The sequence below is a fragment of the Lepisosteus oculatus genome, chromosome 16, assembly GCF_040954835.1.
Source record: "Lepisosteus oculatus isolate fLepOcu1 chromosome 16, fLepOcu1.hap2, whole genome shotgun sequence".
Classification (NCBI taxonomy): Eukaryota; Metazoa; Chordata; class Actinopteri; order Semionotiformes; family Lepisosteidae; genus Lepisosteus; species Lepisosteus oculatus.
The window spans coordinates 8,084,204-8,110,478 of NC_090711.1; the positions used below are offsets into that span (position 1 = coordinate 8,084,204).

Below are 26,275 nucleotides of genomic sequence, written 5' to 3' on the forward strand. Positions count from 1 at the left end.
GGTAGGAGGGGTTGAAGTGACGCTGGCCAGCTCTGTGGTGCTGAGCGAACAGCGCTGTTCACCTGCAGTTGAGATCAGGAGGATCCGGGACGGTCTTCACCAGAGAACAGCTTTGCATTGCAAACGGAGCACTGTGGGGACATCCTAGAAGAAACACCGGGGAAATAATAAAAAGCACAGAATCCAAGCTGAAACTGCTGCTTCTGCTTGCTCGCAACCATGAAAATTGGCTTCGTTATATCGCTGACGGGCGCCTTACTGTTGGGCACATCTTGGGTAAGATGTTAATTTATTTTTTTTTAACACTGGGGAAGTACTGTACTGCACTGTTTGCTTTACTGTGTAACGGTTCACAGCCGACAGATTATGCCGGTAATCAACAACTTGATGAGGAGGGAGAATCTTTTCCTTTGAGTGCTGTCTTTTGTACCATAAAGTATGTTTTGTTTTAAAGCTTGATGTACTGATTTTTATCTATCAAAGCTACAAAATTATATCAAAACATTATGTTGTAATAGCACACTGTATATTGTATGTGTATATATTTCCTTAAGAAAATCAAAGTCTATTATGCACGCATTGTATCATGGAATAAATCTGGAAATTTATCCATGAAATCAGCAGTTATCGCACTGATTTTTTTCTTACTACTATGACTGAATGGCTGTAGTGTGTTTGCAGCAGTGCACTTCAGACAGTGCGGATTATGCATATAAGGGGAACCACTGCTTTCTCTCAATGTATGTTAAAACATGAATTTCACATCCCGTTGTCGATGCCGAAGAGGGAGCTTTCTGCTTTTGCATTTGCGCTGATCTGAAACAGTTTACTCTTGAAATCTTAGAAATGCATTGTCGCCATGGTCCCCATCATAAAGAGTAGTGCCTCTGTGCCGCATGTAACCAATTACCTTTACTTGCTTATCTTGGATTTCAAAGAAAAATGCGTTGAAATGGAAAACTTGCCTAGAGCAAGATCGGGATTTTTTCCCCCTCTAGTTTTAGATATAAAACATCTCTGGACGGAGATATTTAAAACTTTCACGCCTTTTCATGTTGCATTGCTGCGTTGTAAAACCTTTGCCTCCTGAATAAACTTAGTATGTTCAGACGCCACATACTGTATCTTCACTATTGTAGCGCACTCCTTTGTTGAGATTAATGCTTCCTCCTAAACTAGTTATAATGTGTTACACACGTTTTTCATTTGCGTGTGGTATAAATTGCCAACGCACATTAATAAAAAAAAGCCCTCACTCTCTAGTAAACCTCGTTATCAAGTTTACAGTTCTTATATCAATGGTGTTTTTGTAAGTTGTGGGGAGTTCGAGGTAGTAAGGGTAAATACAAAAATATTTTAGAATATGATTCGGTGATTTTTCCGTTGACCATGTAGGGAGGAAAGTATGTAATAAGGAATAAACATCTTTGGCAAGATAGAGGTTATTGCTATTTGTGTTGAAAACCATTTTCTTGTAACTGTAGTTTTGTCTCTCCATTTGTGAAAGTATGAATCTGGGATGCCATATGGAGTAACTCATTGTTAAGCAGCCGGACTTGAGGATTTATTGTATGTTTTCGTTATTTTAATGTTTTTATTTCTTCTTTTGTAAATTACACATTTTAGAGAATAAAATACAGACATGAAATAGCTTTAAAAAACATGAAAACGTGTTTTTTTTTTACTAATTACACCAGACCTGTCTTGTTTACCGTTAACAACAAATACAATAAATGACATGAATTAATAGAGTTCCTCTCTTTTTAGCAGAACGGTGGGGGCACTATTTCTGAGAAGTATTGCAGACAAGGTTATTATAGTTCTAAATCGGAACATTGGATTCCAGGATTCAGAGGTTAAAAGCGGACATATTTGCCAGATTTAGTCTTTTTTTTCTACAAATTGAGTAGTCTTTGGTCTGGTAACACGATACTGCTTCTCAGAGAGTGTTGAGATGTCAAGAGATCCCAGTTCACCAGGGGATGTAAAAGTTGAAAACAGCTGCTGGATTTCAAACATAATGGACGGAGACATACATTCTACATATTTTACCCCTTTGTTTCTGTTTTAATGCCTATATAAGGTATCTGCTTAGTCTGGCTTCACAAGAAGCCCTGTATTGTATTACACAGCACTAGAAGCCCGGATTAAACTAAAGTATATAAAACAAGTTTTAATTAACTGTAGTTGTGTGTTAATTTTAAAACAAATTTGATGATATACTGTAAAAATATTGTACTTGTCACATTTTAGAAAAATGATTCAGAACATTCTATTGTACTAGTAATCACTATGCATTAATTGTGAGACAAAAGATGAATATTTACTTATGTTTGTAGGTTACCTCTGTGGGTAAAGATGTTGCTGCTGCTGAACCATATTTACAGTATACATGTATGGCTTGAACGGTGGAATATACAGTACTATAATATTATAAAATGTAAAAATACTAAGAACAGTACAGTACTTTCATCCATTTTGGGGCAACTAACCCTGTACGATTTTGATTTTAAGATTTGAGTTTGAATTAAATGCATGTTTTTCTTTTATTAGGGGAATTATGGAGACCATACAAGTAAACGGCCTTGCAGACCTGGATTTTCAGAAAGTTTTTATACAGTGTTTGTTTCAAGGGATATACTAGAAGGTCAAAGCATTCTCAAAGGTAAGCATGATTTTTGCTTGGAAGAAAACTGTTGTCTTTAACTGGATAAAATAATTCAAGCTTTACGTCTGCAGCTGTTCTCTAAGATGTCATACTGTATTCATCCATGTACAGTACACACATGTACAGTATACCATTTGTGTGCATAGTGCCATTCTGGCCATTTTAGTGCCAGAAGGTCAGTGTTCTTAGTATCTTGTAATAAAATATAAAGGAGGAACACTCACTAGAGAATTGTGTGAATTCCGCTTTCATATAGAAAATTTGTGTGGATTTAAAATCATGATATTCTTATGATCAGATGTGTTACCCATTGTGCTACAGGCAATGACAATGTTAAAATGTGTAGAATCAGTTTTGGTAGAATGATGAATGCATCATAACGATCCCCCTAAAGGGATACTTGAGTAAAAATACGCTCAGGATTCACAGCTAATGTGCAGTTGGTGTTGGCTGCATTTTGCAGTGTAGGTCACAGAAGATGTTGATATTCTTTTGTCAGTGACATTAAGATAAGGGTTTCATTTCTACATGTTCTGTTGGGTATGTGTTCTTATGCATATCAACCTATCTGGTAGATTGCCCATTGCATGAATCAGAATGGTGCATCTGTCAGTGTTTTTTAAGTTGTAATAAACTTTAATTTTAATGCTGTAAATGTATAAATCAGCTAGAAGTTTTCCAAGTGACAGCAGTTTGCTTAATACTGTGTATATTTAGATCAACATTTTTTTCCTTTCTGTGAGTGTTAAAAAATTATTTAATTTCAGAATTCCATGTTGGCTACAGGATCTCTCTGTAGTGGGAATGGATCAAGACTAGAGAAAAACTAAAAAAACGCAGGCTATGTTATCCATTAGGCTTGCATGTCTGTTTTCTTCTGTTCAATCAATTTTCAGTGCTGTACACCTGTGCAATGTGGCTTTTGCCCAGTAGAAATACCTTTATATCTATTATTTCTTATTTCTGTGCTGTTTTTTTTCTTTGAGCCCTTTCGTCAAACTCACACATCATTCTGTGTCAACATTTTAGCAAGTGGAGTTGCTATCTTAGCAGTCTGCAGGTAGTTAAGCAGGAGCTTGTTGTTTAATTGTTTTGTTAAAGGCCACATCTTCCATTAAGCTCATGTTTAAACAATTAACAGACTAACAAAATATAATACGTTCTGTCTTCCAGTTTCAAATCTTGACAGTGGAATGAATCAGAGGTGATATTCTTCTTTACATCCTGCTCACATGGCAGTGTTTATGTGACTGCATTTGCAGGATGTGTCACTGCTTCATTGCCATTTTATTTAATGTGTGTGCTATTTGAACAAAGCAGTGGGGTGCTTTCCCCAGAATTTCTAAGACAGACAAAGCACATTTAAATAAAGAAATAATAAAAAGACTCCCTTCTTGGCTATATGACTGCGTTGGTGCTGTCATCTGACCGTTTGTGTGTTTTTATGCTCTTAGTCAGAAAGTGTCTGAACTTGGCAGCAAGAACTCATGAGGCCATTCTAAAACTGTGCTGGAAAGGAAAGGGTTAATATAAAGGAAGTGAGATTCATCTTTTTTTTGTCATGTGAAAATAAGGGATAATTTTATCAGGTTCTGCAAGAATTCCTGTTGACAGGAAAATTTACCTCTCTGTGAGAAAATAAAAGCTGACATGGTAGGGGGGGAAGGCAGCAATTTGTCAGTCATAGAGGATAGTGTATTTATAGGGAAATCAGTGTTATACGGGAAAAAAAGTAGTTATTGGAAAGTGTGAGCTCAGTGTTCCAGAATTCATGACTGGAACCAAAGTAATAAGGATACAATATTAATTAATAAAGTTGTCTTCTATAATTTCCAGAATAATCTTTCATATTATAGGAAATATATTTAATAGCCTGAGTAATTCACTTTAATAAAATTTAGATCATTAGAAGGTTTTAACTCTTCTCTGCAATCAGAGAATGGTTTCACTCAGTGAATTTTCAAAATAACCTTGGAATGTAGTAATGTTCTGAGCTATCTGGATGTTTGCATTGCTTTCCTTAGTTTTATTCATTCATCATCTTTTAAACTGCACACAGAAAAAGTTCTCTAGAGTATAAGAAGCTGGTGAGTTGTGTTTACTTTGCTCTAGATAGCTTTAAAATAAGATCTAAAATAAGTTGCCATTTTCTGTGAACCAACTTTGGAATAAGAGCCAAAAGCGTAAAAAATCTAATTGACATTCAGCTTCCAATTTAGTACTGTGCTTGCCAATAGATGCTAATTTGAATCCTGTATTGATCTGTATTGTTTTTCAGCAACTGTTTTCCTGTGTTGCTCAGTTTTACTCATATACATGCTCATTGTCGATCATCCTAATTCTGGTCTACAATTTATTAATTTATCTATATATGTAATTGGGTTAACTATTATGGTAGCAATTTCCATAACATGTCATAGTTTGTGGTTACAAACAATAATTTGAATCAATCAGTTGATACATTATAAAAAATGAACCTTTTCTGTTTCTAGTCTAATCTTGAATATCATTTAAATATTAATTGCAATTTGTAAATGTATACTTTACTCTGCAACGTACCGATTCAACCAATAAAGCCTGTTTTCTGTTGAAGTCATACAAGCTTTTGGTCAAGTGTTTGCTATGAAATAAATTAGTTATGTATTGATCGAACAAATGTGGCACTAAAAATGAAGGTTAAAATGTCTAGATGCAATAAAATATGTCAATACAAACAGGAGCAATGCTTTGCTTCGGGATTAAATATAGATTAAAATAAACTATTGCTACTTCTAATACTATTACTACTAATAATTAGAAAATTACATAACCACTGAAACAGGAGGTAATTACTCTGAAGTAAAAGAACCCTTTAATTGTGTTTTGATGGGCTCACTGTAGTTTTAAGCAGCGTAGTGAAAGGTTGAGTTTGAAAATAGAATGGGAGGCAGCACTACTGAGAGACCTGGTAAAGACTATGAATAAATGACAAGGAGTCAGATGTCTTTACAGTGGCACTCCTGCTCAAGTGAGTATCAGGACATATCTTGCTGGCAGTACAACAGAAGCACATTTCATCATATTGGCTTTGTCAAAAACTGTTGTGAAAATACATTAGATGCAAGCTTTCTGCTATTCATAGATTTCAAAAAGTGAAAAGTGCTAATAAGCCAGGATTGTACACTGTAAAAGTCTGATGATTTCAAGTGACATGTTCCTGTACTTGTTTTGTCTGAATGAGCTGTAAAATAGGTGTGCAGGGCCAGAGGAAAAAAAAAAGTGCTGTGTGTTCTCTTATGCATGAATAACAGAAACAAAGGAAGAACATCTGGTTATCACGTCTAAAGGAAAATAAAGTGCTATTTATGGATTTCTGAAAATGAGTTTTGTAACAATAATCACTTCAGTCACCAGTAGTACCCCTCTTCTTTCTCTTTTGTACTAATAAAAATACCTCACACACCAGGTTAAAGTGTGCAAGGTTAGACATATTTTTAAGTGAAACAATGGCTTTCAAATCTTTTGAGTCTGTCCGCAACCAGGTGGAATGCAAATGGCTTCTTGGAATGGCGAGTGCAGCTCAGAGTTGGCTGATGTTCACACCACAAGAACAGCACAGGGATGCCTGCGTGAGGGAGCAGAGCTAGACTGCAGTGTGGGGAGGCAGCCGGAGACAGCCTGCCAACTGCAGGGATTAAGGGGAGCTGTCAGATCAGCAGGCAGAGCTGTCAGGAAGTGGGGTTTGGAGCATTATAGGTGTAATGGCAATGAAGTAACCTAATCTGCCCAGCAGGGGGATTAGCAACTTCTTATGGTGCCAGAAAAGTGTTCTGTTTGTATTTATTATTAAATATAATACTGGTGTCTAATAATAATAATAATGTCAACAACTGTTTTACTGCAAAAACAAACAATTTTGCTAAACAATTGCTATTCTTACTTTAACAGTTAAATTGAAGGAGAGATTGATGGTGATGAGTGATCAGAAATGGGATAAAATGATATAGATAAAATGATTATGACATTTTTTTCAAGATGATGAAGAAGGAAGCAAGATTGCTTTTGATTTTTTTCTCCTTGAGATGAGTACTTCGCAGTCTTTGAGTTAGTATTGATCCCGGATAACCTAGAGAAATGTATTTTATCTGTTTGACACTTTATATTTTTAACTTACTGTGCACTGCAAAATTAGGACTGCATCATCTAAAAACTTTCCCTCACATTCTTTAAATCACGCACTCGACTGTGTTTTTGTGTGATCGGTAACTAAAAGATATTGGAAGGGAGCCTTGGTCTTCGTATGGTGATTTATATAGCTGGCATACTTGATTTATTGTTTGTAAAGGACAAAGAGAAAAAGAAAATCACTTGGTAAGACTTTAATAATAACGCCGTTTAACCTAGAACCGTCATCTGGGAAAATAATGGGTCAGACAGAACTGAGGTTGAGATATTAAAATGTACAGTTCTACGCTGCCTGAGCTGATGTGAAAATGTTAAACAATGCAGACCAAAGTGAGGAATCTGCATTAGGCAGAACTGTCATTGAACATACAGTAGCTGCCATAGAATATGGGGATTACTGTATATTAAACATCCATTGATTTTTTATATGTGGGAAATTGCCAACATCTTGAAAACATAGTGTCTGCACTCCAAGAACGCGTCATTTGACAAAAGACAATACGTAATATCTATGAGACAGGTTTTCTGCTTCAAACACAATGTAATGTTTAAAGATCCAAGACTGTACACTTGCATTTGTTTAGAAAATAATGGTCTTTGTACTGTATACAGTATACTGGAAGGTTATTAGCAAGACTGTATTGAGATAGCATGCTGGATGCAGAAGTTAGTTAAATTTTAGAAATGTTTTAAAACAAAAACAAACTTAAGAAAGTGTTTCCAAAATTCCCGTAATGTGTTTTGCAATATTTACTTTTTACACTAGCGATCATGTCCAAATGAAACATGCTAATGGCTACTGATGGCTTAGATATCAGTATGTGAGTAGTATACTGTATGTGAACTAACCCAATCTTAAAGATTATATGACCTATGTCCTAAAACATTTGTATTAAAAATGATATATAAAAAAAATTACAAAGCCTTGGTTGCCTTTCAGCAACACTTTGCATACTGTCAATGAAGATGTTCCAGAAACAAAGCATTCACTTTGATGGTGAAAGCCTGAAGACAGGCATTTAAGTAATTTTAACTCTTGGTCTTATTTCGTTGTTCTTATTTCAGTTACACAGGGAGTCTGCACTGTGCAATTTGACAGGTGTTTCCCTGTCTCATTTCCTGGGTATAAGATCATTGTAATGTGTTACCCATCTGTGCAAAACTAATGCGTAATATGAATTCTGTGCCTCTCAAGAGGTCCAACAATAACTCACTGACTTATTATTATGACTTCAAGTACAAACCTCCAGTAGGTGCACAGACAAAGGCAAGAATGATAACTCCTATCCTTGTTCTTTGTCTGCTCCCTAGACATGCATGCTCACATTCCCTGGAAAACAAACTGTTTGTAACCTGATCCTGGGGCAGCTTTTAACATTTCCAGAATATGAACTTCAGTGTCCCTTTGGGAAAATAGCTATTATACTGAAATTCAGCTGGTACCACTGTAACCTACCACAGTCTCTCTTGACACAGAAATATATAATCAAATAGTTACCTTCATCTCTCTTAGAAATGTATTTACTAAAACCAAGAGCTTTTTTCTTAATTTTAAATAGCCCTTGAACAGAAAAGTGCCATAAACCTGCCATAACGTGTTTGCTAGGAAATAAAATAAAAATAGCCAAATTTTATGCGGCAGCACATATCACACATTAATTCTTTTGTGTTCTGAGTAAGAATTTGTTAATGTTAGGCTGGTGGTTTTGTAATGTAAAAAATCAAATGAAGAATAATCAATAGCCTGGATTTCTGAAACATTATTCAGTTGGCCATAGTGGTATTTCTGTCTTGCTTTCTGCTGTAGTATGGGGTAGAATATTTACTTTACTTCAAAAAGCCCCGTAACCTTATAATCAACATTGTAATTTTGAGGATGCACAGCACAGTTCAGTGTAAACCTTCAGTTTGAACTCTTAGCTTCAATAGACACCTTGGAAAATACAGAGGAGTAGGCTTGCATGGAGTATAAAGGAAATTGATTTAAAATGCAGTTTCTCCAGGATAATGGTTGTTAAATTCCCTGTCAGTACATATTTTTAAAAAAATTGTGACAAGTTTCCTTTTATCCACTGCTACATTTTAGAGGAATCCAGTCAATAGCCTAAAGTCCTTTCACAAGCCTGAACAGTAGAAAGCACAAATGACAAGCTGTGTTTGACGTTATGCAGCAAACTACTGCATCCAACAACCTTCACTGTATAGTGCAGGGAATTTAATTTATATGTCCTTTTTAATGTGCTTATTGGGGAGGCTGGAAAAGCATTTAGACTTGGGATGAAGAAGCAAGAATGAAAGGCTTCTGTGTTGTTTCTAATAAATATCATTTTTGTACAGCACTGGTCTTGCGCCTTACTGCATTGCATTTTCAGACCACATGCACTTTCTTTTTATGATGTTTTTTGTGATTTTATTTTTATTTATATGCCCTGAATGATAAATCATTGACAGAGTGGATCAAATAGTACTTTTTATGATTAAAGACATAAGGGAAACTTTACAAATATGATGTAAATGTGCCTTTCTGTACCACAAAAAAAGCCTCTTTTTTTGAGTGTAACCACTACACTATTGCACAATTAAGCACAATTGTCTCAGTGAAAACAGAACATTTTCTTTAAAATCTGCAGAATCTAAAAACTCAAAGAAGAAGTGTGATCATGTTTTGTTGATTTATGACAGTATCTAAGTTTTGAACTTAGAAGTTTTTAACACATTCCTTGCAAAGTAGTAATGAAAATATATTTTAAAATGGGACATAGAACATCCTACACTCTACAGTGTAGTGTGAGCATTAGTGTAATAAGAACCCCTTGGAGAGGCATACATGCTCCCATAGAGATCTTTATAGGGCAGATTACAAAGAAGAGTTATGGTGGAAAATTGGATTCACAGGTGCAAATCTTAAATTATTTGGACAGCCACTCAGAAGGCATTCCTTAAAGTAAGAGCATATGGAACCTATTATTTTTATTGAGCCTTTAGACATCCTCCAACCCCTAGGCAGAGTGAATTTCCTGAATGAGTAACCTGGAGATGTCTGTGATCTGTGTGGCCTGAGTACCTGTGTATGACATTACATTCCATTTTATTGTGTCTCTTGAGTAATTAACGTGTGGTTATATTAGCGAGTGCTTGCTTTTCAAACACTGAAATAGGATGTTTCCTTTAAACCGTCTAGTTGCTGTTCATATAGGATGGTTGCTGGACTAAGAATTACTGTGAATACTTCCAATGATGCTGCCTCTTTCTGTTTCTGTTGTGTGCAGTTCTTCATACAGTTGTTTGCCATTTAAAAATCTAGATTCAACTTGATCACGGGCTGGTAGATGGTTAGCAAAATGCATAGAATGCTGTGGAAATGGCAAATTGTGCCTGAATGTTGCCCTCCTTAGACATGCCTTTATTCTCCATTGGAATGGTTGTTCATAAGACGCTTGCCCCTCTCCAAGCTGCTGTTTCATTCCAGACCCAGGAAAGGGATTACTGTGGCAGGATTTTGATAAGCTGAAGTTTTCTTGTGCTTCACACTGACCCTTTCCATCTGCAATCCATTTCTGGAACATTTTCTTTCAAAAGCAAGCAAACCAGCACAGAGTGCTGATATACCAAGAGAAAATTACATTTTTTTTTCCATTTCTATTCAAAAGGAAGTATGACTTCTATTTCTTCACTTTTTTGTCAGGTTAAGCACTGTTGGCAGCTAAGTCTTAACCTCCAAATTGTGCTGAGATTTAAATAAAGCAATTTCCCTATCTGATGGTACAGTACTGTATGTACATACATCCATTGAATTATATTTCTTTTCTTTTAATAATCTCTTCTGTACAAACTGACTAATGCAGTACTGTAATTTTAGAAAGCATTGCACGTGTGTGACAGACAGCCAAAGGCAGTGCCATGAATCTCTTTAAGGTGGTGAATGAAACAATAAATGTTTTTGGCAATTTTCAGATGTACTGTAAGCATTCTCTTTTTGCCGCTACTGCAGAAGAAATTAAAGGGTGTGTTGTATTTTCTCATTCAGCCTTACTCCTTCGCACAGTCACTTCATATTTTTGTTTCGTCATACAGTACACCATCTTTATTGCTTGTGTTAATCATTCCATTTTTTTAACAAAAAGCTAAACTTTCATGTACTGTAAGGCTATGCTGTCCAGAGGTTTATACTGAATATCCTGTCACTTACTGTGTAGTATAAGTAATGCAAAATGCCTAGTGCTACACAAAAGTTTAAAAGCGAATTAATCCCTAAAGGTGCACTGAAATTTAACCTTCAAAGGAGATTATGGTGTCATTATCAGACCTGAAGGTTTGGAAACTGTAATGGATCGTAGGGATCATTAACTGAAGAAAACTGCTGTCTGTATTGGATCCTTTAGATGGGTAGCCTGCCTCACACAGTAAAGCCTTTTTTCTTAGCTCTGCTTTGCAATTCTTTTTAATGGAAAGAGATTATCTTATCACACCTCTGAGCTGTTAGGACAGAGCCCCTTCACAGCATTTTCTTTTCCTAAGAAAACTACAGCTGCTTCCACAGAACTTTGTCTCTCTGTTCAAAGGGAAATGGAGATTTAACATGCATAAATAAAATTGCTCAAATTTATGGTACTTTTAAATACCCTCTCAAAGAGCTGTCTAATACAGATCTCTTTTTGATGGTAAATCTTTACTTGCAGTTAAGTTACCAAAAGGAAATGTATACTGAACTAAGAAATGCTTTTGAATGGACACTGTAGTAGGACATACTGTACAATATCTCTGCAGAACTTTATTTATAGTTTCATACAGTGTGTGACATGCAAGTCAAAATTAATTTTATCTCATGCTCAGAAAACAATTATTTTTTGCTAAAATACAGTCAAGTGTTTGAATGATATACTGTATCCAGTAGCAACACTGTATTGAAGGTACAGTGCATGGCTCTCTTTTTTTGAAGACAAATTTTTGCCTCAAGTAATTAATAAAATTAGGACACAAGAATACACAAGTACACAAATGGGAGGAGGTACTGTAGTTTGGATCACACTGCTCATCTGGTTGGTAGTGGCTTATTGATCCAAGATCATGAACAGATGTTTTCTGAAGGATCCTGGGGAATCTGCTTCAACAGCATGTCTGAACAATTTGTTACAGAACTCACACAAAAAAACACCTAGTATTCCCAGGCAGTCAGTCTCCTGTCCTTGTATTAACCAGGCCCAGCTCTCAGAGATCAGAAGAGATTGGGTGAATTCTGTGCTGTGGCCAACTGGGTTTCACACAGTGTATGAAGAGAGATATCATTATTTGGTTTCATAAGTAGAGAGTCTTGAAAGATGCCTGGAGATTATCATACAACACCAACTCTTAATCCATGTAATTCCCCCTCAGGCTCTGTTTGCATCCTTTGTTAAGATGTGATGTCATGAATTTATCGTGAAATCTTGACATGAGTGTCCTGTGATTACACAGTGCGGTAAGTTCAACCACCTGGAGCTTCTGGCAGATGTGTTCCAAAAACAGAGGTTTTTTAACCAAATACATTTCAGGTTTAGCATGTTAATAGCATCTAAATGTTAATGGTAATAACATGTTAAAAACCGTGGCATATAAATATTCATGCTTTGTTGTAATACAGTACAATGAAAGTCAGATCTCTGGATTTTTCCTCTTGCTCTTCTGTTTTTTTGAGGTGAAGGCTTAAAATGCAAGACAGAAAATGTACAACAAATATTAAGCTTAATATTGAAATTCTAGAAAGAAATCCATAAAAGGAAGGTATGGAAAATTTGAGTCCTTTATCTATGAGCTCAAGAAAGGTCATTAAACTAAATATTGAAACTGTATTAAAACTCACATAAAGTTGACTGTCTTAAACTCGGTTCATTCTGGTCAGTTAACTAACTTAATTATTATTAGATATACATAACCCTTTGCTTTTTTTTTTTGCAAAGCTTTATTACTCAAAACAAAAAGTATTAAAGGGTATCAAGCACTTTGGAGCCTAGTTAAAAGTATTACAGTTATGCATTTACCTAAATATTATGACCAACTTCAGTACAATATGTAACTGAGAGCTGGGGTGGAACACAAATCAAAAGACACTAGGCCCTCCAGCAATTGAGTTTGACTCCCCTGCCATAAGAGAAAAAACATCAGTTTTATAGTGGTTTGATACATTGCCTTGGAATTTTCATAAATGAGATGACGTCATCCAAAATCTACAGTGGGATCTGTCAGAGAAGTTTTAATCTGTACTGTATATTAGCAGTCTCATCAGCAATCGAGTCTCAACTGCAAACTACAGTATTCTGTTACCTCCTTTACGTCACATTTTTTATTTGACCTTTTAGGGTCATTTGACACTTAAATGGAACTTACCACAGACACTGTACTTTTAGCTGTCAAATTAGTCTTTACAATGTTGCAGATACTGTAAGTACACCTGTTCCTCAATATACTGGTGCTCTGGGTGTGGTGAATCTGATTACTGTACTTTACATGTAGAGAACATGTTAGTTTCAATTAGCAATTTAGCAATTATTCAAATATTCAGTGAACCAATCAAGTCAAGCAGTGTGTATTTTTTCTTTAAGTTCCTAAAGTTTAGGCTTGAAGTTACCCTGACCTTACTTGCTGTAAATGTAGAGATGTGCTTTTCACACTGTCATCTTAGTTTTGTGTAGAACAGCAGTGCAGTCTGTCCTGATTGTACAGATTAGAAGCCACTGAAAATTAATTAAAATGTTGTATCAGGCCATCTATAACTTCCTGCAGTTTGTAGGATATAAAGTCTAATTTTTACCTGTGAGATGGTTTATTTTTTGTGTAGTTGATTTTCTGTACTGTACCTTGAAACATTTCTCACAAAACTAACAGTTTTGTTCTCTGAGATTAAAAAACCTTCTTTCAGTTATCATTAATTACCAACTGATTCTTTTCAAAGTCAACTTTTATAATACAGAATATGGTCTGCATGCCAACATTAATACATACATCTTAAGATGTTTTATATACTGTACATTAACTGCTTACCAAAGACACAGAGCTCTCAGGTTGCTAATAATTATCTCCATAATGGTTTGACAGTCAACAGCAGAATGTAAGAAAAGAGGAGGCAGAGCAAACAGTAGTGTTAGGGCCAGTGGTTCTAGATGAGCAAAGACTGGAAAACTAGCCTTGAATTAAGATTTTTTTGAACAGCCAACTAAGGAAAGGAAATCTACTGTATGCAATATGCAGTGTTTGTAGTATCAAATGAAATACTGTCATAGCACCTCTGCTCGACTCAAGAATTTAGAAGGAACGAGACCATCTTATTGAGAGGAGCACGTAATGATGACAATGAGAAGAAACTGTAATCTTTTGATTACACGAGAGGTTGATTTAATATAATCTAGAATGAATTCAAGTTTTAATTACATGATTTGTATTTGTATCAAGTATAATGTTAATTTAACATTAAAATAAACAACATCTGTGCAACAAAGCAAAACTTTGTTCAAGGTACACTGTATTTTAAGAAAATATGAAATCATTTCTTAAAATGTTTCTTATATGGATAAAGTATTAAAATGGATTTTAAAAATTGTTTTAATTCTAAATTATATCTACTGTAGGTCATAATAGCATTCTGATATTTTAATCATATTTAAAAGTCTTAAAATGGAATGAACCTGATAAAACATATTAGACAATATACTGTATGTAGGGACAGCAGTTTGATTTTTAGTTTGTATTAGTACATAAATAATACACATAAAATTAGAATTATCCATTTAATCAAGTGGGTAAAAAATTCAATTTGAAGCAATCATCTAGAAAATTGTGCATCACACACCTAATTTAAACTCAGGTCAAAAGGTCTGAGGCATATAAAAATACATCAGTAGCCTATCATTAGTGAAGTATTCTTTCCTTGTATCCATCTATAACTTTATTATCTCACCACCAGATCCTGTTTCAATTTTTCATTTAAACTGAAAATATTCAAGTGTAGAATTCAGCTCAGTGATTTTTTTCTGGAACCCAAATCAAAAATCAAAACACATGAATAATTAACACATTTTAAAAATATATAGTTTTAAACCATGATTGTTTTTTGCCTAGTGATGAGAGATTGTAATAACTGATAAACATACAAATTTGGCTCTTCCAAGACATCTGCTGTAGTCAGTTTGTACTAAGCCTGTAAGAAACAGATCATTATTGTTAATTAGAGAGACTATTTCAACTGGATATTTTTTTAATCATCCACAAAGAGTCTATGATCTCTTTGAGGACCCTGCCAGGACAAATCTGAAAGAATTACTACTTCATATGGTATTCCCTTTGCTGGAAGACCTTCATCTGTGCTAAAAGAAGATAAAACAAAAAATCCTCAGAAGACGAAATTCTTAACCTAATTAAAGATTGTGGCCAGAACTCAGACAGATGCTTTAGCTGTCAAGTTCCTGGTTTCTGTGAGATCACACTTTATCTCTGTGTAATTGATAGCTAATGTGACAAAAAAAAGACCTTAGAATACTGCCTGACCAATAAATTATCCTCAGCAGTTTTTATCATATGAAACATGATCTGTTTTATTGACATAAGACTGCAGAATCTTTCGTAACTACTGTCCTGTGCATTACTGAAACAAAACTAAAGCTGTAGAAAAACTTAATTAAACTGTAGATCTTACAGTAATTGAGAAGTACAAAAAGGATACTAGACAGCCAATGCTGTCTCTTACAATAAAAGTGTTAGCTGGAATAATTATAACATTTTATTAATTTTTTAAACATTGTTATAATACTGTATGTAGAGTGCATATTCTACATACCGTTTTCCCTTTGTAATGCGTTTTGTCTACAGTGACCTTAATATTGGAATTTGTATAGGCTTTTTTAGGTTCACAAATTTGATTTTAATACATGAGGTGAGAGTGAATAGATGTTAATTCCTGAAGAGTTTTTAAATTCTTAGCTTTTTAAAGTGGATATAATGGCATGACAGAAAATGCCAACAAAGACAACACATGGGTAAATTATTATAGTGCCAAATCCTAATAATTGCAATAGGCACTTTTAAAATTGTGCAGAATATGCACATTCAAAACATACATACAGCAAAAACATAAAGAAAATCAAATTGAAGCAAAATAAGTGCATTTAGCATTTTAAACTGGCAGTTCCAGTTGTTAGGATTTTTGTGGCTCACTGTGCTTGGGTGTTTGTTTTCGGCAATTCTTGGAAAATCCTGATTACGGAGATTACGAAGACTTGCATCCTAGTCTACAAAATGCATTGCTGTAATGCTCTTTGTATTTGACATGTTAATTCACTAGGTGTATTAAGTGGTTGTCGTTCCCCAAATTATTATTATTATTGTTGCAAAGGATCATAAGTAAAATGCTAGAAGTAGAAAAGGAGTGATCGAATTTTTAAAATCATAGAAAACATACCTTAAGGCATTCTTTAACCGATCTAAAGGAATGGAGCATATCGCTGCTTGATTAACCCAAATTAATGAATATGCTCTAAGCATTGTTTGCAATTTTAAAAAGAAAGCCTTCTGGAATTTCTAGATTAGGAGCTTCGGGGTCCTAGAGGCATTTCTTTTTATGTCCAAAGTTTCTGCTTGCGTACTGGGTTGAAGGGTTCAGTTTCCACTCACTGATCTGTTGAACGTTTGCCTGCTATGAAGTGAGGGATACAGTATCTTTTGGCATGGAAAGAATAGAAACATTAGAAAACCTATGGGATGTCATGTTTTTCTTCAATTAATTCCCCACCACTAATTTAAACTAGGGGATGCTTTTTGTCTGGATGCTCTGATGACTGGCGATTTAAATTGTGGTAGTGGTATCAGTTGTTTTCTTTTAGCTTGTGAATTCCTATTTTGCATATTATTTTTGTCTTATTTAGATTTTTGTATACTATTTTTTTCTCAAATTAAAAATAAAGTTTTTCATTGAGTCTCCTTCTCTGGATTATGACTAATACTTAAGGATATGCTTTAAATTATCATTTGTAACTTCATTGGTACGGAAAACAGGCAATTCCTGATACAATTCTAAGCAATTGTGCCCCTAGAAAGTAGGTTTCTGGAGAGGAATCAACTTAGTAGCCAGCAGCCATATCACCCTGCAACTCACAACTGGCAACCCACTGAAACTCAGCAGGTGTGAGCCTGGCCAGTACCTGAATGGGAGACCTTCTGAGAAAAACTAGGGTTGCTGCAGGGAGATGTACAGTATTAGAGGGGCCAGTAGGGGACACTGTGTGCGGTCTGTGGTCTGTGTGGGTCCTAACGCACCAGTTTACACTAAAAAGGTGCCGTCCTTTGGATGAGACATAAAACTGAGGTCCTGGCTCAGTGTGGTCATTACGAATCCCAGGGTGTTTCTGGAAAAGAGCAGGGGTGTAACCCCAGCATCTTGGCCAAATTTCCCATTGGCCTTTACCATTCATTTTCTCCTAGAAATCCCCTGTACTGTATGAACTGGCTTCATTACTCTGTTCTCCTCCCCAGTGATAACTGGTGTGTGGTGCACTGTGGCTGCCGTTGCATCATCCAGGTAGGGGCCACACATTTGTGGTGGGGGCGGAGTCCTCACTACCAGTAAAGCGCTTTGAGTGCAGTCTACATACAGTAAGTGTAAGGAATGATAATTATTAATATTACATGAAGAAATGTGGAAATCTGCTGAACTACATTAGAGTACAGTCATTTCAGCATTGTACACTTTGTATCTATATAAAGGTTTCTTTTCTATTTTAAGCTCCAAGTTGTTGTTTTTTTATTATTGTAAGAATCTGGCAGCAGTATTAGCCATCCTAGTAGTAGAAACCACATGTAATTCCTTAACCTGCTGTTAAATTACAAGCATGTAATTCAATTGACCTAGTAACTTTTAAAGATTAATGTCCTGCAGGTAAAAATATTCCTTCCCTGTATTTTGCTTTTAATTGGAAAGGGTAAAAAATATGGATTTGCAGTTCTGGACTACAGGGAGGCTGACCTTTCTTCCATCCTGGCAGCCATGATACTCAGTGTGGGATGGTTAGAGGTTGGCACCAGCAGGCGTTTTAATGCAGGAGATTCTAAATTTCTTTTTCGCCTTAACATTATAGGAGGAAAATGAAAAGGATTTGCTCTGGTTTCTTGGCAAACCTCTGGGAAATTGCAAAAATATGATTCGACTGGTTGCAAGGCAGTGGAAAGTACCAAAAATGTGGCAAAGAGCACACTATGCAGAGAACAGCACTGCAGAGTGGGCTCTGAAGAAAAGATTGATTCCACAGGGGTTTACTTATTTGTTCCTATTCAATTGGTAGTTTTAGGGTATGTCTGGACTTTAACTCTAGTCATATTTACAGGTAGTGCAGTGGGTCAATCTACTGTCTCATAATATGTGCATACCTCCTAAATACATTCCCTATACAGTATTAGATGCATTCTTTTCTCTCCATTGCTCACGTATCTATATAAGCATACACCTTTTATGCAAGCATTTGGAGAGAGGCAGAGAGTGAAGGCACTACCCTTCTTAATTGTAATTATCTAGGATAAAGTAATTAAAGGATTACAAGGCAATATTGTAATCCAAATGTCAGTCTTATTCCTCATTAGAAAACAAAGGACAGATCACGGTCAACAGAAGAACGAAGAATTACCAATCAAACAGTGCCTTTCTTGGTGTCTCAGCTGAGTTCCAATGAGGGAGGATTATCAACCATTTATCTCCTTTAGTTAGTCAACTCAGTACTGTTCAGGAAACAGGATTTCCTAAAGAACTATCGAGGTCACCCGTATTAAATACCCTCTGTACAGATTTGTTATCAATCACAGACCTAAGGGTTTGTGCTTAGTTCTTGTATTGATTAAGCAGAGTAAGTAATTTAATTCAAGGTACTAAGTTTTCCTACCAGGGTAATATTTGCCTTGCAGCTGTATGTATTTAAAATGAAAAGCGACAAGAGTAACGGATAGACTCACTGTGTTAAATGTATCATTTATAAGAATTGACTGAGCTACATTATATATGAAAATCGCAGAACTGGGGAATGTAAAGCTACAGGGAAATTAAGTAGTTATCTCTTCCATTTAAATTAGGAAAAAAAACTCTGCATTAAATTTTTGATTATTTTTTTTTGTTAATCATTTTTTTTTTTTTTCTTGTTTTCCCATCATTCTGATTCTAGAGTGGATCAATACCTCATATGAACTAATGCACATTTCTTCACAATCCACATCTGACAGTTGGGTGCTTCGGCTAATTAGGGGAGCTCAATTATTGAAGTCCGTTATGGAGAAAGACAAATTCCCATTCTTGCAAATCACTTAATATAAATGTAGGCCTTTATACCATTATGTCTCAGCTTTCTTCACACTAACAGCCTGCCTGAATTTCCTTGTCTTCTCTACTGTCCCCGTCTTTAAAAGGACAGTGACCATGGTTTTATGAAGGCTTTTAATAAAATTAAGTAGCAAAAAATTATCTCAAAATTGTCGGCAGTATAAACCTAAGCGTACTGATAAGGGGTGTACACTCAAACTGTGGATACATAATTAGTGGAGTAAAATAGAAATCTTTATTATCTCCTTCTCTTTTTAATTTATATCAATGGTTTAGATTCTGGTGGCATATGTTACACAAACCGGAGGATTAGCAAAGAAGCTATAGAAGACGCAAAGTCAATTCGAAAAGCTTTAGGCTAAATTTAAGATGGATAAACATCTGGCAGGTGATGTTTAAAGTACAAAAGTGCAAAGCGGTACATGTAGGAATTAGAAATACATAAATATAAGATGGGAAGCCTGAGTATGAGGAGGAGGAATGAAAAATGATTTTGCACCTGACAAGCCGACAGAAGCTTTAAATTGGTTCAGTTAAACCAGTAATCAGCTGATTTAGTTTAGTTTAGAACGGATTTGGAATAAACACCTACAGGCACATCAGCGCTCTGGAATAAGGTTTGCCCAGCTTTGTTATAGACAATGTGGTGAAGCAATTAAAAATATAACATGTTAGGATATATTATCAAAAATATACAGTAGAATGTACAGTACATCAAGGAATGTTAAGTTAAAAATTGTACAATGCACTTATGAGACCCTATTTAGGGTACTGAAAAGGCTACAGTATCTCTGCTATGGAATCTGTCCAGAGAAAAATGACTAGATATGGTATATTTCTGGGCCAAAACTAATATCCATCTTTGAGAGGCAAAACTAAACCTACTGTATGAAGAGTATGAGAGGACATAATTCAACTATTCAAAACCCTCAAAGAAAATGACAAAAGTCAACCTAATAGTTCTTTGAAATCAACTGTGAAAAATGAACTCAAATTCTCCAGTAGAAACTAAGTGGAATGTCATCTAAACCTGTGGAGAACAGGGGATAGTGGGAGCCTGACAAAGCTATCCAGCCATGTTGTTGAAGCTGATACTCATGGAACATCTGGATGAAGTCTTTTGCTCAAATAGCTAATAGCAATCAAATGCTAGACAGGTTAAAAAAAAAAGCTTTTTGTTATATTTATATTATTTTTGCCTTAATCTGTTAAACTCCTATGTGCTGTAATTATTCTGGGCTAATAACCTATTTGTGTCTAACCACACAGTATCTGCACACAAACACACCCAATCACTACTAATTCCAGTACTGTATGTCCTTTAAATACTAAACACTAACTTAATTGCACCCATGTGAGAATGTGCCAAAACAGCCTTCACCACTCATCTAATTGATTAAGTAATTAACACCCAGTGAGACTATTTTCCAAGATCAGGGGCCATATAGCGGTCTCTAGTGCCAGGTATGCTGTAACTACACCCCTTTAGCTGACTTGCCCCATTATGATACTGGTTTTTTTTCTGTTCTGATGTTGTTGAAAGCTTTGTTTCTACTTGGTGAAAGTATAAAAAAACTCATTTTTTTAACTCATTAGGAGTGCTGTTTTCTTTCCAAATTCTGCAGAGCTGTACACAATTTATTTAGGCCTACTTATCTTAGAGACTTTTAAAGATTACTGTCTGAGCAAGATCCAAAGGGAGGCTTTGGAGACAAAATGCTTTGCAAATTTCCCACTTGTTTGCAGATACTGTAATTGTAGGTGATTAGAAATGGTAGAAATGTAGGTGATTAGATACCATTTCCAGATTATTGTTACTGCAGCGTCGTCATATGCAGAACAGGAAGTTAATTTAGGCACTAAGCCAGTTTGTGTGATTTTTTTTGGTTCATTATTTTGGAGGATCTGAGAAAAAGCAGTTAACTCTAGAAACAAAAATCCACGTCAGAAAATCATTGTATAACTTTTCTATCTAAATGTCTTGTTAATTAGGTTTACCTTGGAGAGAGCTGTCTGCTTAATTAATTAATAACAATAATTAGATTTTTTTGTATAAAAACACACATACAGTATACAACAAAAGCAAAATGAAAGAAAGAGGTTATGTGCTGAAATAGAATGTATTTCGCAGCGCACAAGTCATAATGTAGTCTATCCTGTACTTCAGAAGACACCACGGTAAATAAGGTATTTCAACCTTATGATATTAATGGAGAATTTAACAGACATTCAATGGGAAAGTCAGATCCTAATTGTGCACATTTCCACTTTTCCACGCATCACACACTTCTCATCTCACATCACACCCAGGTCTTTCCTTCATTTGTCCCCCTGCCTCTCCATCTACATATTGTACTTTCAGCAAATTCCCTAGTTTAACTTATGTAATCACTGGGCTGCCATTCCATCATCTAGGCAAGTCACTCCAAATACTTTCTACATATTTCACCCCTCTATCACATTCATTTGGATCTAACCAAACTACTGAAATGAAATAAAGGCATGTGTAAAGTCTTTAATGAATGGAGTTACAGTACATGTGTGGATGACTCATTATTTTACAGGTGCTTCAAATGATAAAACAGGGTCAAAAATACACCATTATCCAAATTCCATTGATTTCAGCACTGTCAAGAGCAATATTGAAGTATCCAACTTTGCAAGACTGATGTGTGGAGCCTTTGGAGCACAACTTCAGTTTTGTTCAAGTTTAGCTTAAAAAAAGAGTATTGTTGCTTCCATATCTTAATATAGACTGAAACATGTAAAGAGTAGTAACTACAGTAATATTATCTGGTTCTGAGTAGTCATCATCATAGCAGTGAAAACTAAGTTCATAATACTAATAAGGTCATAATATGCTGTATTTGTTGGATTCCAATCATTACTATTATTTGAAGATGTTCAAGTAGAATGTTAATAACTAATAAATGGTAATAAATATTTAGCATTATTTATAAAATCCATTGAAAGCCATTCATTGAAAGAATTATGGTAACTTTGATTAGATTTAAAGAAAACACTGCCATCCAATTCACTTGCAGGAAACAGTTTAAAGGATAATTAAACCATAACTTGTCATTATTGTTGACTTATTTTTGTTTGTGAGCTTGTTGCCCTTCACAATTTGTAACTGAGAAGGTGGAGCTGTTAAGTCTCTTGTACTCTTGAAAAGCCTATTTGTACTTCATTTGAACGGCTCCCTTTGCAATGATCCTTTGAAGCTGAAGTATTGTTCTGTGGAGACAGTGAGTAAGCCGCATGGTGAAAGAAAATTGCTTGAATTGACATCAAGTTAGAATGATGTTTTCTCTGTTATTTGTAGGCCATCCACCTTAGAACTGTGGAAGCACATTGATTTCTTGAATAACAGGCTGCTGTAAATGTGAGAAAGTGAAGTTATTTGACCAGGCAGTGAATGTGCTTGCATGATTGTACTGATTGTATGAGGACCTTAAGAACTGTCTTAGTATGACTACCCTTGGTATGTCTCTTTCAACTCATTGTTTCAATTAAAAAAAGGTATTTTGCCAGATTTATGAGACATCGATTAAAGATGTTGATGTACAGTAATGAGGTTTGCATGTGTTTTGTTGCACAAGAATTTCAAACCCTGTTCTCCACCTCACCCAGTTCTTGTGCCATTGAATCAATGTATTCTATTTATATTGAAATTATGGCTCTCTGATAAGAGTAACAGTTTATTTTTGCAGTTGTACGCAATTACAGAATGCAAGATAAGACAGCTAATCATTTGGACCGATGAAACCAGAGATGAGAGATGAGTCCAGTTTTCTTGGATTATCCTATAGAGTTCACTAAAGGTGAAAGAGATCCATTCAAAATTGAACTGTCCCAAAAGAGTCTTAGAATGGTTACTATACTATTTTTAGATTTAAATTATGTGGTAGTTTCTTACATGAAAATGTAACTTGCCTACACATGTGAATACTTTGTACTTCACTGCAGTGCCAAGTTACTTATGTAATGGATATACAGTAAACCCTGCTACCCCCTCCATGGGTGTTGTGTAGGTGCCCCCATGCTGAAACCATGCCAAAGTCCTGCACACCATGCCAGATCACACCCCCCTGTATCTGTACAAACAGCAAACAGCACCATGAAGAAGAGGAGGGCTAATCACTACAATGTCCATATTTTGGCCTCTGTGACTGTTACAGTCTACCTCCCTGTCAGTCATAAATGTGTTGGTAATTAATGTTTTGATTTGCTTTAACTTTTTTCTCACATTAAAAAAAACAACTTTTTTAATACATTTTTTAATTAGCCAGTTTTTGGAAGTTTAGATAGATGCATTTTTTAAAATCAGAATATTTTATTAAAAGGATATTATAAAAAGACCTCAGTGAATGGGGTGTGGGGGTGGTACTGTACTGTATGTGGGGGCTGAATCCGACTTGTAACTTGTAGTTGTCGTAATATGTAGAGTTTAATTGTCCCCCTTATTTTAGATTGTGAAATAAATTGCTTTCTAGTGAATCTGAGACAGCTCTTAATGTTTTGAATCAGAAGAAATCCTTTGGCATAGTAAATAAATAGCTTCTCACCGAAATACAGGTTTTTTTTATCACTAAGGTTCAAATCAGCTACTCTGCAGAGTTGATTAAAGAAAAAAGAAGCGACTATATTGTATAATCCAGCCTTCTGGTAATGTGAGGCAATTATGGTTTTGTATCTCAGATCATTATCTTATGCCTTTGTGTCCCGGATCATTATTTTTTAAAGATGGTTTTGATTTACAAATGATACACAAATTACAACAACAAACATAACTGAATGAATGAATAAATAAATTAGACTCTCTTTTACCTTCCAATACTGGAGGGCATTTCTGGTCTAACAACAGGTGGATAAACTCAAGCAGTGTCAGAGGGGAAACAACTAAAACAAGATCAATCAACTTATTAATTTAAGCACACCAGATAAACCGAGAACAAATTTCCATTTGCAGTGTTGACCTGAGGGAACATCACAGGAGGCTTTTTTTATTTTCTTTTATGTGCTAGGGTAGGACAGAGATAATATAACTAGGCTGGAGATAAATTGACTTTGACCAGGTTTCGACAGAAGCCATTACTTGAAAAATACTGTAGCTTATTTACCTAGGTCTCTGTCTACAGAGCAAGGTTTATGATGTGAATCCTGAGAAAGGAATTCCTAATTTCACCACTCAAAGTTACAGAACATTTACTATAATTTATTTTGGTATAGATCGTGTAGTAAAAGTGCTATTAAACCAACATGAAAGTGCAAGTTGGACATTAGTATTTTTACTTTTTAAAGCTTTTTCTTAATGCGTAGCATGAGCTTGCATTTTACACCCAATCAGTATACTCAGCCTACACACTTACAGTACGTGCAAGTGTATGAAGTGAAACTCAAGTATAAGAGTGAGCATCACTTTGAAGAATTCTATTGAATAATAAGCAATGTTCAATATTGTTTGCATTTTACTTTATGCATGTGGGCTATAAAATAGAAAATTTAATCAGAAAGATAGGGGGATCTACGATGAAGGCATACACCTTTACCACTTTTCTTAGTCTACATTTCAATTGTAAATCTTTCCAACTATCTGTTTCTCCAGCACCTTTACTTATATTTTAGTACAGAATTTTAACTAACATTAATACTGTTGATTGAACTCTTCTGTTTATTTTATCATGCATAATCCTTTCTAGAATACAGTAACTTGAATCTGATTAATCCTTCCTGTAATCAGGCTATTAATTTGGCTTTATTTTTTTATTTTTTTAATGTAAACTTGTTTTTTTTTCTTAAATTTTTAAAACCAAATGCAAGTAGGCGGGAAAGCTTTTAAACATTTCTGTTTTTTTTTTGTTTAATTGTTTCTCAAGCAAAGTGTTGCGTTGAACTTAGGTTATTGCATAGATCAGGATTTCAATACAGTTCTTACAGTGTTATTAAGAAATTCAATTTCCATGCATTAAAATGATTTTATATTGCTTTCGAAATTAGCGAGTGCCTTTAATGTGATTATTTTTATGAGTATTGCTGCAATCTTAAGCTAAATTGCTTTTCCAACACAAAGACTGACTCTCTTCTAATCAAAACGAATAATTCTGTTTAATTGATTGCTGTTGTCGTTTTTTTCATGGTACAAAGTCTATGGACTCTGTACAGTAATTGAAGCTGCACATTTAATAATAATATAAAAAATGTAGAAGGGAATACCCATGAGCAGAATATAGCTGCAGGCCAAACTGAAGTTTATTCCAAACCTTAATTAATGAGCCACATCCTTACCAAGCGAAGCATTCCATATTTTGGTCCTGCTTGTCGCTGTAGATTTGGCCTTCACCATTGTTGTATTCATTCCTTATTTTCTAAAAAAATTGCCAGTGCCAGTCTCATGGAGAAACAGAAAAAAAACAGAATTCATGGAATGCAGAAAATGGAATCTACAGTACTTAATCACATTGATTTTGTCATGGTTGCCTGAAATAATACCAATGTTCGGCTTTTGTTGTTGTGCTCGCAGTAGTAGGACTCATACTGTGATTATGTTCTGATCAATCTAGATGTAATGCTTGTTCGCAGTGCAGGGTGTTATTAAAGTGTGGATTTTAAGTGGTCCATCTCTCAGCCAGTTGCAGTCAGAACAATAAAAGCAAAACCTGTAAAATAATCTCTTCAATTTTGACAGATCTTTGTGTTGATCATATTTATAGCAATTACATGCTCTTAAAACACACCATGAACCTCAGATGTTTACTTATAAGATACTTTTACCTATCTACAGTGTATTGCTTAATAGTTTTGAGTCATTACTTTGCTTAAGATTTTAATAAATTAACTTGACAGTCAATGGCTTTTTATGAGTTGAAAAAAATTGAGTTCTTTCTTATATCTGTGGTAATTAATGAAATATTAACGTCAAATCTTTTCAGTAAGGTGAAATGTGATGTCTGTCGGCTACCTGAGAAAATTGGTCTCTTGCCCTAGTCCTGAAGTCCTTGCCCAGTCCTTTAGGTTTTACAGGTCTTTTCAGTCTCTGGTGAAAGGTCATTTAACTTTGATTAATTGAGCCAATAATTGACTCATTTAAGTAATTGAGATCTTAGCTTGAGTGAATT

The 26,275-nt window shown here is 35.1% G+C and overlaps 1 protein-coding gene across 1 annotated transcript in view; it reads left to right on the forward strand.

Moving 5' to 3' along the window:
- Positions 1 to 60: 60 nt before the first annotated feature.
- cdh4 (cadherin 4, type 1, R-cadherin (retinal)) overlaps positions 61 to 26,275 on the forward strand; it is a 387,156-nt gene continuing 360,941 nt past the window's right edge. Inside the window, exons 1-2 of the mRNA XM_015364922.2 lie at positions 61 to 276; positions 2,554 to 2,665. Of these exons, the coding sequence (XP_015220408.1) occupies positions 220 to 276; positions 2,554 to 2,665 (169 nt within the window). The 5' untranslated portion in view covers positions 61 to 219. The remainder of the gene's footprint in view (positions 277 to 2,553; positions 2,666 to 26,275) is intronic.